An 18,336-nucleotide genomic window follows, 5' to 3' on the forward strand; every position below is an offset into this window, starting at 1 on the left:
TCCATGTCCGTCTTCCACTCTGATTTCTTCACCTGCTCCACCTTAGAGTTACCTGGAAGGACTTGAGTGTCTCCTCAGCCACACATTTAAGGCGACTTGACCTCTATGTCAACTTACTGTCAATCTTGAGGTTATTGGACTGTTCTGATATAAAGATGATTGGGTTGTAGACCCACTAACCTGTCATAAGGAGAGAAAAAGGTGAGTATCAAAAAACAGGGACTCAGTAACTAAACTTCAGGCTGTCAGAATTCTTGTTATCTTTGGGGTCTTGTTCTCTGGGAAGAATTTAGAGCCATGTTTTTAAAACCATGTTCAGTAGGGCCCTGGGTTAAGGCAGCACTCCTGGGCCATTGCGGAGAAGTGAAGCAGGTGGAAGGAGGTTGGGAGGCTGAGCTGTAAGGCTGTAGACCCCACCCCTGATGTTTCAACCAGCACAGCTCTGCTTTTATCCGCTGTATAGATTAGACTTTACGTCAGATATTTTTAATATAATCAGATGAAAAAGTTGAACTTATCAGAACTCCTTTCAGGAAAAGTACTGTAAGTGGTTAGAAAGAATACTAAGATAAGGCATTTAGAAAGGGTGGGAGTAGAAGTGAGATCTTCAAAAGCAGAATGAAAATAAAAATATATGGCCAGTAACCTGCCATGGCAGGAGAGCGAGTCCTGATGACTTCAAAACTTCTGTTTGTCTGAGAGGGATAGGCAGCTTTGAGGACAGAGTTGAACAACACACGGGAATAGGGCACAGGCTGTGTACAGTATGGGAGGAAGGGCAGACAGAAAGAATCTCCAGTCCACAGCACAGCCAGAGCAACTTGGGAGAAGAAATATGTCAAATGGGATTTCACGAAGCTGCACACAGTGGGCTGTGCCATGCAAAAGTCTCCTTTGCTATCTAACCCTGCCAACACCCCAGATAGCATTTAGTATTTAATAAATAATAATGCTTTGGGGCTTTCATTGTGAATAAATCCTTTTAGGTGAAGGCAAGAGATGGTGAGGTTTGCAAACTGATGGTGTAGAGAAGAAGCAGAGCCACGCATGTTTCATTTGGTGATTCACCGGAAGGACTCCCAAAACTCAATAAAAGCTAATACTTGCTGCTAAGACTTATACAGCAAAGGACACAGAGCAAAAGCAACAGGAAAAAGACACGCAACAGTGGAGCTCAGAGAGGTCCAGCACAGGCTTCTGAGATCTTCCTTGTCCAAGGCCAAACAGATGGGCTCTTTTCCTAGCAGTGAACTACAGGGACTCTACAGTCTAGATCCCGGGAAGCCCAAATGAGTCTCAAGGTCCGGGGCTTTAATGGGGGGCTGGTCATATTCTGTCTGGTGGGCATATTCTGCTCTGCAACCAGCCTTGGTGACAAAACTCAGGACCCCAACAATGAAACCAGGTGCACATCATTAATCTTGGTGTTTGTGTAAAGTAACCTGAAAAGCCAGTAACGCATGGCTTTTTCAGCATGGACGATTTCTTCAGGTATATATAATAAAATCATCAGTCACTAACATAAGGAACATTCTGAGGGCCACATTCCCGGGAGTTGGCCAAGGGTCACTCATAGTTCCCTTGAAGACGTAAGTTGTAAGCAATCAGAATTGCTGTGTTCATTTTGTCCTCACAATCCTATCTGGTTAGGATTTGAAAAAGGCTTTCTTCACCACAAAATCACTTATGTGGCAGAGGTTAAAGACGGCTTCTGCCACCTGGAGGCGGATGATGGACTAGGCAAGAGAGCCTTCCTGTCGTAGGCTTCCAGTTGAAGATAATTAACTATAACTTTTAAGTCAGAATTTTTAATTTCACGGTACTTGCTGTATTTATTTTGCAAGCATTTAGTGAACTTTTGCTTAAAAGTTTGAGCCTCACCTCAACTATGCTGCAGGAAATGAAGAGCATATTTATTCACTCAATTATATTGAATATGTATGTTCTGTTTGCTAGATACTGTAGTGAGTGTTGGGGCTAAGTTAATGAAAAGACGGGTAGATGTTTGCTCTTATGAAGCTTACAGCTCTTCTGGGGGGAAATCAGAAAAAATGTGATTCGAGAAGCTCTAACCCATAGCTGAGGCAAAGTCATAAAAGACTGATATTCTACCTGGACGTCTAGAAAAAGGAAATCCAAAGAAAATGAGTTTATTGGTATTTCTAGGCTGTTCTATGAAACACTTCCTAACTACAGTAACCAGTTTGCCTGGGACTGACGGGCTTCCCAGGATGCAGGTCTTCCCATACTAAAACTGGCGCAGTTGTTGACCCTATTTCCAGCCCGTGACCATTTCACTCCTTCTCTGAGAACTATTCTCCCAAACACAGCAGTAGGGCCTAGCAGTCATGTTTGTGCTGTCACCCTGCCCATGTGGCTGTATTAGAGATCAGGACCCATTATTAGCCAACGTGCACCTCGAGAATGTGGCTGAAGAAATTGCTCAGCATCTAACTGCAGGGGCCGGCCAGGTGGCGCAACGGTTAAGTTTGCACGTTCCGCTTCAGCGACCTGGGGTTCATCAGTTCGGATCCTGGGTGCGGACATGGCACCGCTTGTCAAGCCATGCTGTGGCAGGCATCCCACATATAAAGTAGAGGAAGATGGGCACAGATGTTAGCTCAGGGTCAATTTTCCTCAGCAAAAAAAAAAAAAAAAAAAAGGATTTGTGGCAGATGTTAGCTCAGAGGTGATCTTCCTAAAAAAAAAAAAAGCTAATTGCAAATCTCTGTAGTGAAGTCTCACACACTTCCCTCAGTGAGGTCTCTAGAACAAATCCGGTGTTTGACCTTTTGGAAGCCCGTTTATCTTTTAATTCTCTGAGGTACCCTAATCTCCTAAATTCTCTCCCTCTGCTACCATTTTTGCTTAAGCTAATTTACATGTATTTCCTGTACTGTTACCAGAAACTTAACTAAGCCAATTCTCCAGGTGAGGGTACTGTATTTCCAAGTCAGGACCAACAGCTCTGGTTCTTTAGTGAGAAATGTTCCTAGAATATGCCTCAGGCTAACCGGAAACATCTCTTGGGAATAGCTGGCTCCCTGGTTATGGAACTGTATTTTCATCTCTTGAGTGGACCTACCCACCAAATATATTTTTAATTTCAAATAAATTGGCATTTTCATTTCAGTGTCAATTTTTTTAATGGCTTAATTGAAAGTGTACCAGTTCTGTCAAAGCCCAGTCTGACACGTAACCCCACCCTCTTCCCATGGCTGTGTTAGTTACACATGGTAGTGTTCAATTAAAGCTTCTCAGATGAACAACTGAAAATTCCACTAGCCTCGTTCTTCAATTCACGTTTGTTAGAAATTCTGCTGCACTTTCACAAAAAATTTCTTCCCACTTGACCATCCTTAATAACTGGCTATTAGTTTCTTACAGAAAAGTTCCCTTGCTTTGGAACCACTCTCAAGCACACCTGCTGTTCCAACTTCCTTTTTGATTCAGCTTTAGGCATCTCACTTTACAAGCCCTAAGCTTTTAAGGCTCTCAGCAGGCCATACCTGAACTATCCTGTTTCTCTCAGTAATTCTTTTCACACCTGCTGCCACTCGGGTAAGCCTGCGCATCCGTCAGTTCATCTGCTAATTCCTCTCCAGCTAGAAGCACTACCTCTCCTTTCCCTGACTAGTTCACCAAGCCTGAACTAATCCTTTTCCCAGGCCTGTTTCAGCATCCCTTAATTCTAACTGTGCATCAGAATCACCTGAGTAGCTTTATGAGACGAAATCCTGGGCCGCCCTCGCGATCTATGGAATCAGACTACATAGGCATGTGCTCCAGAAAGCTGCATTTCAGAAAAGTTCCCCAAGATCCCGATGCACTACTGGCCTCCTTGGAGCAGACCTAAGCCTGGGTCCTGGAGATGCCTCTTAGCAGTTTTTTTCCATTCCTCCTCACACTTGGTAAACTTTAAGAACTTAAAAGCAAAATACACTTTTTTTCTGACCATTCTTTATAATTACTAACATTATGTGACACCTACTAAGTGCCAGGTGCTGTATTTAAAATACAAAATACATGAGACCCCACTCATCCCACTACCTCAAAGAAAACACTGCTACTCAGGATTAAGCATGTATTTATTTTAGTTCCGTTAAAACAAACATACATTGTTTCATTGAAACGGTGTAGCACTCTTTGCCAACAAGTCACACTGGAATTGTTGGCCTCTAACAGTACAGTGGGGATATTTACACTATATACAGAGAGTCAACACACCCAGGTTCTCAAAAGTCTTTCATTACACTAGATCACATTTGATTTCATTACACTAGATCACATTCTGATAACTACTGCATTTTGAAAATTTAGACCTTATTTAAAATTTAAATCAGAGATCTTAACTTGCACCAAGTTTTCATGAAAAAATATGTTTAACCAGTCTGTTTATTGCAAATACAATTTAAATATTTTAAATTTTTAGTGTTTACACAATCTGTCAATTTGTTAATATTGAAGTTTCTGTACAGGTACTTTTGGGACAATTCTTATAGATACATAATGTGAATTCATCAAAATGCAGTTAAGAAACTTACAGGAATATATACACTTAAACCCAAGACCCAAACCTGACATTATATACAACCTATTTACAAATACATATGGACAGACAATGTATGTACATAGATTATCATAAATATTGAAAAATAGGTTAGCTTTAATGGATTAATGCTGTTCTATAAATAACATTACAGTTATAACTGAAACATCCACGGAAGACAGTAATGCAAAATGAGGTGACAAGACAGTGGTTTTAATACTGAAGACTGCTCATTCATGGGAATTCACTGTTTAGGAACCTCAAGGCAGACAAGATAGCTCCAAGAAAATCATGCAGTGGAATTTACCCCAGGCTGTTGACTTTGAATCTCCAACAGCCAAGAGGACTGGAGGGGCCTCCCCACATCCATATGCTGTGAGAGGAGGGTTCTTTTTTCCATTCTTTCCTGGTTGCCATGGTATTTTCTTCCGTATGAAAGGATGTAAACTGTAGAAAACAACTCTCTACTTGTTTATATCTTAGATATAAAATCAGCAACTCTCTCCAGGAACTCAAGCAGAAGCGCCGATTCTTGCTCTGAACTAGGGGTGAGGTTCTGGACTTGAAGGGAGTGCCAAAAACCCAATTAAATGAAAGCAGTGCCGTAGAATCCATCTTCACTGCCTTTCTAGATGGTCCCCGATGACTTTATTTTCGTAGGAACAAACAAAAAATGGACCATTGGTTTCACCCAATGTAGCACTACAAGACGTCTTCCAGTTCCACAAGGGTCTAATTACAGACACATCTTTTCTGTAATTTAGTCACATATATTACAAGAATGCGTAACAAAAACCATGTCTGCCACGTTTCTGGCCCTTGCCTAAAGCTCAAAATATTTAGTTCAAGAGAAAACCTTAGAGCCAGATGACCAATTGATGATTCCATTATTTGCTTCCCTCAACCACTAATGGAATTACGTATATTCGATTTTAGACATTATGCCTGATGAGCAAAGTACCACATTATTTAATAATATATTCACCATACACTATAACATACAATAAATGTGCTCTTAAAGCCAAGTAATTTTTTCACTTCTAACTGGGATGAAATGGAAGGGTAAACATGCAGCTGGACCAACTACTTACACTCAAGTTGCACTGTTTTCCCTAGCTAACCACATGTTGGATGTAAACAAATAATTCTATGTTGTACAAGAATGAGATGACAATCCAGTGCAAATGAGTTTCTTAAAAAGCTTACTGCATGAGAAACCCAGTGGCCTATATGAAGAGAACTTATACCAAATATCGGTTTAACTGTGGATTAGACCTCTACTGTAGACAAAACACGAACACGACTAAGCCATACAGAATCAAGTAATTCACACTTCCAGTAGCAAATGAGCATTTTGAAAAGCTGTACTCTGGATAGAATAGTTTTGGCCTATAGCCATCAAATGCCCATTTTCCACTGCTGGAAGCAATGTCAAAAAAGGGCTGGCCCAAAAAACCCGGAGCTGTCAAGACAACTCTGGAGACAGATGCAACTGAATAAACCCTGTTTTACCCAATTGCACTATTTGGTACCTCAAAATTAGTTATTTTACTCCCCACGAAAATATCTGCATTATCTTCCATTCTAAGAGATTGAAGCCATTAATATTTCAGTCTGAATGAATCAAATTATTTGGACACAGAGAAGAAAAATGATGAACAGAGTTCACCTGATTTGGGTATAGCAATAACCAATCAATTATCCTTAATGGTGACGTTTGAATGGAAAAAACTACGCTCCTATTCGTGGTACAATTTTTCATGACATCATTTTCTCTAAAAGCTATTTTGGGTAAAAAAAGTATTTGGCTTATTATGCCTACAAAAAGGCAGATCATTCTGTAACACGAATACCTGTTTTTACATATTAATGATATTTTTTTAATGGAATTTACTGACAACCGTTTTCGGATAAAGTTCAGAAAAAGCAATTCAATTTTTTAAAAGCAAAAGAGTGCTTTTGAGGTCTTTAAATATTTTTGGTACAAAAGAATTATAGTGTTTTTCTCAATGGTTATTTCAATACTTTGCTATGAATTAAGAATTGTTTCTCACATCGAATGGTTCCATTAGGCACATTCAAGTAAAATCATAAAATATCCAAGTTAAACAATGACAGAGCCAAACATGTGGCTTGATAAAAGAGTTCGTCCATTCTCTGGAATGGAATAAAATTGTCACTTCCGTTAACCCGAGACTCGTGGTTTGGTTGTTAATATCCATTTCTATCATACAGAACAGTTTCTTTAAAAAAAAAAAAAAAGTTCATTTATTCTGCACTCAGAAGAACCAGCGAGGAATCTGCACTTCAAAAGGAAGTGAAACTGAAAATATTAGGTGAAATTTCATAATAGTTGAGAGTTGACTCAACACTGGCATCAAATGGACTATCGGAGTTTTAGTGGTGACAGTTAATGGCCACCTCCAGGCGCATTGTGTACCCAATCCAAAACAATCAAGGCCATGCTTCCAGTCATCACCACGATGCCACTCAACAGGAAGCACACAGCCTGCAATGAGCACACAGAGAAAACTGATCAGCAAGCAACAAAACGCATCTGCCTAAAACTCCTCTTCCTACTTTTAAAAATGGGCTTATAATTACTAACATTATGTCACCACTATTTTATAGAGCTACAGTTTTACCTTGCTAGAGATACCCAAGTCATCCTAAAAGGCAGCCTGAGTCAAAGCCAGAGATCTTTCTAAGAGACACTAGTAAGTTTACTCCTCATGCAACCCTTCAATTACTGCCACTCTATATTTGAGTGAAACAAAATGACAATTGTTGGTTTATAAACAATTCTAGTACTTCAGTCGGAATAGAATGCTAGTGGAGAATAAGGACGTGGAAAGCAGTCTTTTTCCTAAACATCCCCACCACTAGGATCATTTGTGGTTCACATATTATACTCTCTCTAAAATCAGTCGTTACGACACTTTAAAGTACTAGGATGTGCTTGAAAGTACAACTGTCTCCCAGAGCTTTGCTTTGAAGATGGTTAGCCTTGTTTGACTGAACACTCCATCTTTTTCTCTTTTATACGCTCAAAGCCCATTTAAGTGCCTGTCACACAGTAAGCAGCCCAACAAATATTGGTTGAAAAGCTGAGTCAGTGTCTTTACGCTCTTAATCTCTATTCCTATCTCTAAAATATCTAATGTCTTTCTTGCAATTAACTTAAGCACATATCTGATGGCAACTGTCTTTCATCTCCCCTCCCCCAATCTTCCACTGTCACAGAAATATTTATTAGAAACTTAAAGTGAAATGACAATAAGTGACAGCTAAGAGACTTAAATTAAAATCAGTTGAGGAAATTCTGGTATTGCAGGATTATTACTGTTTCTACAGTCATAATCTCTCACTCACCCCAATCTTTTGTATAGATTTCATAGGTTCTTTCTTCACCAACTTGATATAGAAGGCAGATGGAAGAATAAAGATCAACATGGCAGCTGCAGACGCACCTGTAAAAGAACATTGACCGTTTCTTGAGAATTCAATAAATCATTTGTTATTTTTTAAATCTGAAATCCCTGATATTTGAATCAACTTTGATACTTTGTAAAACTTACCAATGAAACCAAAGATATCTCTAATAGTTGGGACAAAGATGACAAGCAAATTGGTAAATGCCAAGATAGACACTGTGATGACAGTATGACGCCACCAACTGAAATCTTTTGCTGGACACAACAACTGAGTTAAGGAACTCCGGATCTGCCAAAATAAATAAATAAATAAAAACTCCAGTTTTAATTAATGAAAAAGCCAAACAAAGAAAACCCAAATAATAGGAAATACATCTAAAACAAGCAGCTATTTAAATACTAAAATTGTGCCCCTCCTCTGCTGCTCTTTTCTTAATGTCTAAACACTGAAAGATCATTTTCTATCTTTAATTACGGAAACAAGGCCCCAGGATGTTTTGAAAATCTACAAAGTATTTTTAAAAAGCCCCTTCAAAACTGCTATCTACTTGGTATTGCTCCAGTAGTGTTTTCTTCCCCCAGAAGACGAAAATCTCACAAATCATTACATGTTTAAAAACTCACTCCTATTGAAAGGAGAGCAGGTGAATACTTACCGGGAAAATAACTACTGGTACTGTCAGGGTGACAGCCACTAACACAGCCAAACGGACGATGAGAAGAAGAATGTCAGTCCCCACGACAGAAGAGTAGGTATGAAGCAGTTCTGACTCCACGCGTTCTATGGGGAAAGACACACACACACACACAAAAGCTTCAAGTGTGCTGTTTTCTCTGGAGATTAGGGAGGAAATCTAACTTATGGTACAATTTGCACCAAAGTTATTAGCTACTCATAAAATGACTGTGAACTAAGAGGCTAATAAGATTAATATGGAATTAGGGTTAATGCAATTAAAATAACATTGAAGGAAAACTTTTCTAAATTCCAAGTAGAGATTTAGCCACATGACCCCCATTAAAAACAACATGAGCTAAATGGCTAAATCCCACGGTTTGGCTTACAGTTTGGGTGTGTTGTGTAACATGAAGGTGACTGGACAGGAGATAGGCAGAACGAACTTAGATGCAAGCACATTATATAAAAATGCCATCAAATGGCCAATGGTATCTTTTTGAACCTGGATTCTAGAAATTACTGATTAAATATACATAGGAAATTCTAAGCTCTAAATTCAATTTCTCATTACAAATATGAAATACACTAAAAAACAAACTGAATTTTTAAAGTGACAAACTATACATACAAAAGCATCAATTTCATTATACAAAAGTGTCAATTTCATCCTACTAAGGTTTTTCTTTTTTGTAAACTAGACATTATTTACCGTAAAATGTCAGGTAGCCAAAGAGAGCAGCAAGCAGGTACATGAGAAACATAGCAAAAAACGAAATCTTGGACACATTCATCATTCTTCTACGGCTGCGCCTACATAAATTCAAAGGAAAATACAAATATATACTTTAGCAGTAGTCATAGCAGTAACCTAATATGTTTGCAGTTTTTCCAATAAATTTTTATACAAATAGGTAATGTACTCACTCTTTCAGCTCTTCGTAAATGGGAAGAATAGCAGGATGACAGACAAATGAAAAGGTCAGAATTGGCACAGCATAGACAGTCTGCAAAAAAAGTAAAATCTGACTTAATACCTTAATGCAACAAACTCGTGTTACCACAGTTCTGCAATTTCTATTTTATAGTAACTAATCTTAGAATCAAAACCTAAATAATTAGTTTCCCATTCTTCTAAATCGTTCACTATGACCAATATCCTAACTTCTGCATGTGCAATTATTAACATCGTGAGTATTTCACTTCTCAATCTATTTTAAGATATAAACCAACGCTTTCTGTTCAGTCTTCAATAATGAGCCAATCGTGATTTCTAAAGAGCAGCTATCACCCCTCCGCCTTTTACTTTGGGAGTTATTTTTCAATTTCCAGGGGGGTTTACCTCTTTTCTTCCCCAAAATCTTCCTTTGAGAAAATAAAGATTCCATTCAGTTACCTGTGAGTTGAAGATAAAGTAACGTGGTCTGCAAGAGTCACCCTCAGTCATGTTAAATGGCACAGCAGGTGGAAAAGCCGCTGGTTGTGTCAGGCTGCTGTTGACTGTTTCATTAATTATCAAAGCAAGTTCCATAGGACAAGGAATCTGAAATTTCTTGCAAATCACCTGAAAATATATTATTTTGCACTTGTTAAACTGAACAATGTAACAGGGCTTATAAAAAAAACCACTAGCTTGGGGCTGGCCCCGTGGCCGAGTGGTTAAGTTCGCGCGCTCCGCTGCAGGCGGCCCAGTGTTTCGTCAGTTCGAATCCTGGGCGCGGACATGGCACTGCTCGTCAGACCACGCTGAGGCAGCGTCCCACATGCCACAACTAGAGGAACCCACAACGAAGAATACACAACTATGTACCGGGGGGCTTTGGGGAGAAAAAGGAAAAAATAAAATCTTTAAAAAAAAAAAAAAAAAAAAACCACTAGCTTGAGAGAAAAGTTATACCCACCACGATCAGAAAGAACATCATACACATCAAAGAAAGGCCACTGGTATATCCCAAATATCCTACAATGGAGGAGGGAAAAATCAGGATTAGTTTCATGAAATAGGTTTAGGGAAAATATATTTTCTCCACTAAATAACTCAATTCTCCTTGGAAGATTTTAGTGTGCATACAATACTGAATTTTTAATTCTTACACACTAGGATATATATAAAATTACTTAAAAATAATTGCTAATAACTAACATAATAAAAACTTTCATTTTTTTTACTATTAGTTACAAAGCACAAGATATCATAAAATGTCAACGAAAATATTTTGGCCCCATAGTAGCGATCCTGCTAGGATTTTGAAATTTAATTCTTACACACTAGGATATATATAAAATTACTTAAAAATAATTGCTAATAACTAACATAATAAAAACTTTTATTTTTTTTTACTATTAGTTACAAAGCACAAGATATCATAAAATGTCAACGAAAATATTTTGGCCCCATAGTAGCGATCCTGCTAGGATTTTGAAAAACCTACAGGTTTGTAAGCTATAACTCCCAAAAGTATGTTTCTAGGGCTTTTTAGCTCTCAGTTTTTATTAAGAGAAAGCCAACTGGCTGGTGAGAGGCTTAGTGCAACTCTCTTTAGAGCCAGGTTTGCTCACCTAAATTTCTCAGCAGTGATAAAGGAAGGATGAGCACCAATGACACCAACAGAACCAAATAGTCACCGTTCAAATACCACAATCTGAATTAAAGAAAAGAAAAACAAGGTTAAAGCCAGTCATGAACAACATATGCATCTTTTCACAGGACTCACTGTATAGAAATACTATAACAATAAACAAACAAACAAACAGGTTTGGAAAAAGTATTGCTTATTTCATAAAGCCTCCAGATAGGAATAAATTTCCAACTGTTCACTAGATGAGTATTCCCTCAGGTTAGAAACGGGGTAGGAAACAGTGTAACTCTTGTCCCACTGTTTGCTCTGGGAAGGCTGCCAGCAGATTCATAACATAAAATGCTTCTTAAAGGCTTGATACTAACGTAGGCAACAAAGCAGCATTGTTAAGCCAGCAATCTTATCGTTAAGCATTTTTAGAAAAATTGTACACCAACTTTGTCATAGCTTTAGCTTGCAATTTTTAATGCTAGAAACAAGGAAATTTTAAAACAAGTTTCTTTCAGACGTTTGTTAGCAAATGTACTTATTAAGCACTTCAACAAGGAAGTTTTTTCATACTTAAAATACAAAGGCAAAAACAAAACAAGAAAACCCAATCCCCCAAACCAGGACTCATTCCGGGGTGTTAAGAGTATGTTGTGACATCTTGACCCACCTTGACTCCAAAAGTAGTCAAAAGATCCTTTCTGAATTCAGAGGAAATATTACACATCTCCTAAGAGTTCTAGAATGTCTTTCCTCTTTAGGTAACCAACTATACCCTCTTTAAATCACTATTTTCAAACTCTAATTGCCCTGTGAATCCCACTCCACTCACTTCAGCAACAAAGACCCCACAGAAAACTAATATTTAAAGATCAGCTCGTCAAATTCAATTTCTAAAGCTGCAGAGATAACCACACCTCTGTACTTTGAGATAAGCTACATGTAAGTGGGGAAGCAAATTATCCCTCTCCGTGTTTACTTTAGATAAAAACCTGTTAGTCCGCTGAGATGAATAACTTTGCTAGGATAAGATTTCCACAGCATGGCCATACATTTTCTGGTATTATGTATTTAAAATAGAATAAGTTTCAAGAACTTCAAATTTATGAAAATCAGAAAGGCAATGGTTTTTAAAGTAATTCAAAGGTTCAGTCTTAACTTAGGTTGGGCTATGTGTTACACAGCTATAACTTCTTAGAGAGTGAATATGAAGAGATGTGAAGTTCTGGAAAATCTGTTTTCACATGCAGGTTAGAAATTAGCCACAGTTATAAGACTAGCTATCATCTTTGGCCTTTGCTTCTCAGAAGTTCAAATCAGTTTATGGGGGACTTCTTGGTCAGTTTCAATAGGAACATTTATTAAAAATAATTTACTGATAATCATTTTGTATCCAACTTTGATAAAATGTTTCTAACCATTTCAGACTATAATTGTTTCTTATGAGTAATCTCACTTAGCACCTACCCAGTTGTATCTTCAATGTTCATTAATGCCTGGATCACCAAAGGTAACTCATATTTCACTATGAAGAGGTAGCTTGACATAGCTGGAGGAAAACAAAATTATACCATTACAAGTGCAAAATGTGGCATGGGACACCAAAAGCAATGTGTCACCACTCTGTGCTACACAAAGAGCAAAAAGTCTACCCAAATTGCCTTTTAAAAGTTCTTACCTCCAATGTTCTGCATTGTAATTGATCCAGAGGCTGCAAGCTTTCCAACCAATCCAAATGCCTTATGTCCCAATTGTTCATATAATAAAGACCCTATAATTTGAAGAACACAGAAGCATGAAGCAAGGATTTTACGTGAGGAAGCAAGTCATAAGACATAATTGTTTTAGAAATACCAAGAATGCTGCCATACCTCCTTCATTGGCAGTCTTCAAAAGGAGATGAACAGAATACAGGGAAAATATTGACACAAACGTCAAGAGAATTCTGATGAGAGAAAGAAAAGGCACAGGGTCATAAACAAACACGGCTGTATTTAAACACAATTCTTTCTAGTTATTTAAACATTAAACATGGAACCTGCCCTAAGATTTCTGGCACTAGGCAGAACGCCCCCAAGAACTGGTGTTCACTCTCCTGGCCAGTGTCGACACCTTTTACATGGTACTGAAAACCTGTATCATGTCTTCGGTAATAGATCTACAGTACTGGAGAAGAACAGGGGTTTACCCACTGAACCAAAGGAGCCAGGAGACACTGGAAAGCCTAACTTTAAAGTGGTAGAATTATGAGTCTTATGATCTGATTCTGGCACCATTATAATTAGCTGTATATTTGCTACTCCTCTGCATTTTAATAGTTCCTTTTATCTGTAAAATGGTGGTACTACCTGCCAGTAAACCCAGCCTCCAAGCTAACGTGAAATCCAATTGAGATGGGTTCAGGAAAGGTCTTGAGACCAACTGGGCTATACAGATAAGGAGAAGAATGGGACTGTAAAGTCAGGGGGAAAGATACTAACACCATTAAGTGTCAGCCAGTTTTACAAACAACTGGGCACAAATCAGAGACGTAAGCACCGTGACGATATACTATATTGCAGCCCATGTTGTGGAATACAGGCCTACCATTGTCACAAAGTTGAACAATGCCCGTGCTAAAACAAGCAGGCTATCAGTCTGTCTGGGCTGTCCCTCCCTCAATCCTTTTACTTAGATAGAACAGGAGAAAAAAAGAAAAATAGAAAGGGACTAACGGTTCCCTAACGTCACTTGGTTTTCCTTTAGGGCACGGATTCTCTCTCATTCCAGCTTTATTTTCCTCCCCACTATAGGCAAGCCAAGAAAAATATGGATTTATTTTTACTAAAAGGAACAAAAAGTCAAAAGCAGGGAAACTCACAGAAAACTACCAACAAGACGACAGATACATCTTTTTTAATTTGTATGGGCAAACTGAATACAGTACTAAATAAGGTCTGGCAAAGAAACTGATGCCTGTTGGTTAAGCACAGGTGGTGGCATTAAGCTGCCATTCTAATGCCAAAAGTTTTATGGGGTCTAGTCTGAGGTGGAAAACGACACCATCAGCCTCACCTCTAACTGGACAAAGTTGTTGGTTTAATCAAAAACAATTTTCAAAGTGTGCTGACAAATTCAGTCCTTCTTTCTCTTACACTGAAATGACAAAGAGGGATGAATGGACTTCACAACCTTTGAGGTCACTTTCAACTCATGACTGATTCTATTAAAAAGGTTAGCTACAGAGTTGTTAACAAGACCATGACAGCCAGGTGGCTTTGCCCATTTATCTCTCTACCTCCAAATATACCACGTAAAATATGGTGGATTAAAAACGCACTTTAGCACTTTTGATGTTATTTAACCATTTATTAAAATGGTTAATCGTCAAACACATAGACCAGCGCAAGGGCAACATGTCAGAATTTTGCTTTCACTTATGAAACAGAGGTGCCATTTAATCTCAAGGTAAATTCTGCACTATAACCACACTGGCAGCATTTAAAGACTGCCTCCAGTTTTTATACTCAGAGTTAGGAAGAGTTTCAAATGTTTAACAATCATGCCATTCATGTTCCCCACTAAAAGATGTGAAACTCTAGGGTCCTTTCTGTTTAAATTCCTGGTCCTTCACCTTAGTAAGAGGTCTCGAAAAGCCTCATGCTAATGAGGCCTGCGGACTGAATCGGGCTTCCAAGGCTCAGAGCCAGGCTTCACTTTAGTGTGGAATTTCACCACAAAGCAGAGCTTTGCAAAGATCTGCTTTTCTTTTCATGAACATTCCACTCTACTGGAGAAAATAACTTGAGTAGAAGGCACCAGTCAGCTAAGTGAAATACGTCTGTCACAAAGGGACAATTCCATGCTACAGGTACCTGTGGTTTCTTCATTTACAATAAACCACACTATCTTCCACAGAAATTGCCTTAGTCAGGAGCCCAGGGGTACTTAATTGCTATGATGCCAACATCATTGAAAATGCATGCTCAAATTTCCATGTACTTTTGTTTTGTGCTTTTACCCTGGAAATAAGGTTTATACTTTTCTATTATATTCTCCAAGAGGCAGTGACTCCACAATGGTTAAGAAGCACTGCTCTAAAGTCTTCTACAGCTCCAAAATTTTACTCTAGCTATGTATGCCAGAAAAGTACAGAACCAATTCTAACTGGGCAACTAGGGGGGAAAAAAGTTCAAAAGCAGATACTTATTAAAATGTTCACTTTTTTGCTATGGCATATGGCAATGAGATAGACCTGGAAGAAAAAATATTAAAAAAACAAAAACAGCTACGGGTTGCATTTCAGTGTCCAGAAAATTATGACTCACTTTTCTTAAAACAAACATGTTCCAGGTTAGGTAAATACCACCACACCACTATACGTTAAAAAAAAATTAGCTGTTTTCCTTATGCACAGAAGAGGCCACAGTCCTTGGGGTGACTACGTCAACTGACCAAACTGATTTGGAGGTATTACGCTGATTAATATTTTTTTGCTTCTGATTTTGCCAGAACAAAATATTTAACTACCCTGGATTTATCAATAGTCCTTTTTTAACATCCAACCCCTGTTACAACTGTTTTAACTAGACCCACTGACTTAAAGACTTTTGGCTTAATTATGAGTTTAAAGTGTTGTTCTATTTTTCCCTATGTAATTGGCTTTCTTGATATCATGCAGTTATGTACTAGAATAATGAAATTTCTGGATTTCTCATATTTTAAGTTTTAAGGAAATGATTAAGTCAACCACTTCAAGAGTAAACTCCGTCTCTGGAGCCAAAATATATGTTGTACCATCATATTAACTGCCCTGCATGGCAGACTCACTACTTACACATACTTACATAAAAAGAGCAATTCCAGTATTAGCCATGGCATAAGAAAGCCCAAGGATTCCACTGCCCACAATCGCATTGCTCAGATTAAATACTGACATTCCAAAGGAAGTAGTACCTGGATGCTACATAGAGGGAAAACGATAACCAAACATATAACAATAATTAAATGGAGAAAACCAGCTTTGGGCAAGTTAGATTTGAAATCTGAAGTAAAACTATTCTTTTACTCCATAATGCGACAGACACACAAATTACGATGTTTCACTTACAAAGTCTGTTTCATACTTCTTCTTCCCCAAATTCGATTCAAGTAAAAAGTTCTGGTTTTCAGGATCTACATCTGCATAATGGCTGCAAAAAAAAAAATCCCAGAAAAGTCCTAAATTGGATTGAAATGTACAACGGAATGTATTAAGCAGGAGTCGATTTTCACACGAGGTTCTGTCACTGCAATATGACAACCGGAGACAGAGAGAACACTCTCTCTCCAAATGCTACAGTAAATTAAAGCAAAAGAAGTCAAGTCCTAGGTAAAGAACCCCGATCCGCACAACCCGTCTTAAAAGGAGCAACTTCTCCCACCTTTTCAGGGCAGCTTGCTTGGTGGGGTAGGAGTAGTTGAAGTCGCTGTTCGAGCTGTAGCTGCTGCTGTCCTCATCCGGGGAAATACTGAACCTTCCCATTTCGGCTTTCTTCATGCTGGGCACCTGGAGGACTCGGGTGCAGCGAACACTGGGTTCCTTTTGTCCTTGGCGTGCACTGGCCCGCGCGGCTGCCTGCGAAGGTAGAGGCGGCACGTCAGGACTGCAGCGCCCGCCCTGGTCACGTGACGCCGCCGGGCGGCGCAGCGCGGCTGATTCATCCCCGGCCAGGCGAGTGGAAAAGTACCAGCCGAGCGCGAGGGGCGGGGGCGCGCGGAGCGGCGGAAAAGTACAGACAGCGGAGCCGCGGAGAACAAAGATGGTCCCACCGCGGCGCTGCGCCCGCCGGACGCCGAGGCCCTTCTCCAGCGGATCTGAGCACTGCACCCACTCGGTTATCCCAAGTCTGAGAGCAAGGGTGCGGGGGACTCTGTTTTGCTCCCCGCCCCCAGCCTCTTTGGTCGTGCACAGGCACGCAGGGCACACATCCCACCCGGGCACTGGCTAGGTGTGCATGCAGCCCAGGCGCACAGCTGCCCCTTTCGAGCATTTGCAATAGCAATGCCGCGTAATCCGTCCTTTCCTGCCCAGAGTCCCCAGGTGGGGACATGCTTCTGCGGCACACAGCAGACTCGAAGAGGGCAGAAAGAGCTGACATAAGTCCTCCTCTCTAGAAAAGGAGAGAACGCCTGTTCTCGGGCGCGCATAGGCGCCCAGGGTTTGTTTACACGCGCACGCCCGTGCCCTCGACACACTAGTCCAGAGGCATGCGGCTCGCTAGCGCTTCGCCCGGCCGGCCCCTCCTATGCCAGGAAAGGAAACTGATGCAACATCGATCGCCGATTGTCAAACGTTCCCGGCCCGTCTTCCCCAATCTTGGTCTCGGCTACACTAAAAGCCAAAACCCATCTCCGCCGCCCCCAAATCCCAAGCCCCTTGGATTTAATGTTTTTTATTAATGCAAATGAGTCACAAGACTTGCCGCAGAGGAGCCGCGGGTCGGCCTGGCTCCCCTCCCCCTAACGGGAGGATGCGGCTCCGCTCCGGGCGGGGACGAGGCCCCCGCCCCTCCCCCGCCCGAGGGCGGAGACCCCTGCGCGGTCAGGGTCGAAGGCGGGCCCTGCCGACCGCAAACGCCCTTCCCGGGCGGAAACGACCCCAGCAGGCGCCTTCCCGCCGCGGCCCCTCTCGCGGCCCCTCCCCCACTCCCGCCCGCGCCTTGCGCCCCCTCGCCCTTTGCACAGACGCCCTCCGCGCTCCTCACCTCGGTGGTCTCCCCTCCTGTGTCCCGGAAACGTCTGGCAAACGCCTCCGGTGGATTTCCCTCAGTCAAACAAAAATCGTAAAAAAAACCAAAACAAAAAAACCCCCAACAATGGACAGGAAAAACAATTTTAATAACAAAAGGAAATGGCAAGTTGCCGCCCCAATGGTCCGGCGTCCGCCGTCTCGGGGGAAAGGCGCGAGTGTGGGGGAACGCGTGGTCGGGCGGGCGGCGGCGGCGGTGCGGGCAAAGGCGCTCGGGAACGGCGGTGTCGCGCGACTCTGGAGCGGCCGGGCGAGCGGCGGGTTATAGCGGAGCCCGGGCGGACGCGTCAGTGGGCGGGCCCGGCCGCCGGGGGCCTTCTCTTTGTGTATCAACACCACCT

The 18,336-nt window shown here is 40.7% G+C and overlaps 1 protein-coding gene across 2 annotated transcripts; it reads right to left on the reverse strand.

The window, feature by feature from the left end:
• Positions 1 to 4,070: 4,070 nt before the first annotated feature.
• SLC38A2 (solute carrier family 38 member 2) lies at positions 4,071 to 18,326 on the reverse strand. Of its 2 annotated transcripts, XM_044755742.2 has the most exons (16): positions 17,952 to 18,326; positions 16,629 to 16,822; positions 16,316 to 16,397; positions 16,053 to 16,168; positions 13,098 to 13,171; positions 12,905 to 12,997; positions 12,694 to 12,775; positions 11,219 to 11,301; positions 10,561 to 10,619; positions 10,056 to 10,223; positions 9,587 to 9,666; positions 9,372 to 9,472; positions 8,640 to 8,764; positions 8,128 to 8,272; positions 7,922 to 8,019; positions 4,071 to 7,058 (listed from the first exon to the last, which is right to left on the reverse strand). In XM_044755742.2, exons 2-16 carry the CDS (start codon positions 16,742 to 16,744, stop codon positions 6,960 to 6,962), a joined length of 1,521 nt encoding a protein of 506 aa, XP_044611677.1. In that variant the 5' UTR covers positions 16,745 to 16,822; positions 17,952 to 18,326; the 3' UTR covers positions 4,071 to 6,959. The 2 variants fall into 2 exon arrangements, with proteins under 2 accessions (XP_044611677.1, XP_070350030.1); XM_070493929.1 differs by lacking the exon at positions 16,053 to 16,168 and having other exon boundaries at positions 17,952 to 18,234.
• Between the last annotated feature and the right edge of the window lie 10 nt (positions 18,327 to 18,336).

The sequence above is a fragment of the Equus asinus genome, chromosome 22 (genome assembly GCF_041296235.1).
Source record: "Equus asinus isolate D_3611 breed Donkey chromosome 22, EquAss-T2T_v2, whole genome shotgun sequence".
In the NCBI taxonomy this organism is placed as follows: Eukaryota; Metazoa; Chordata; class Mammalia; order Perissodactyla; family Equidae; genus Equus; species Equus asinus.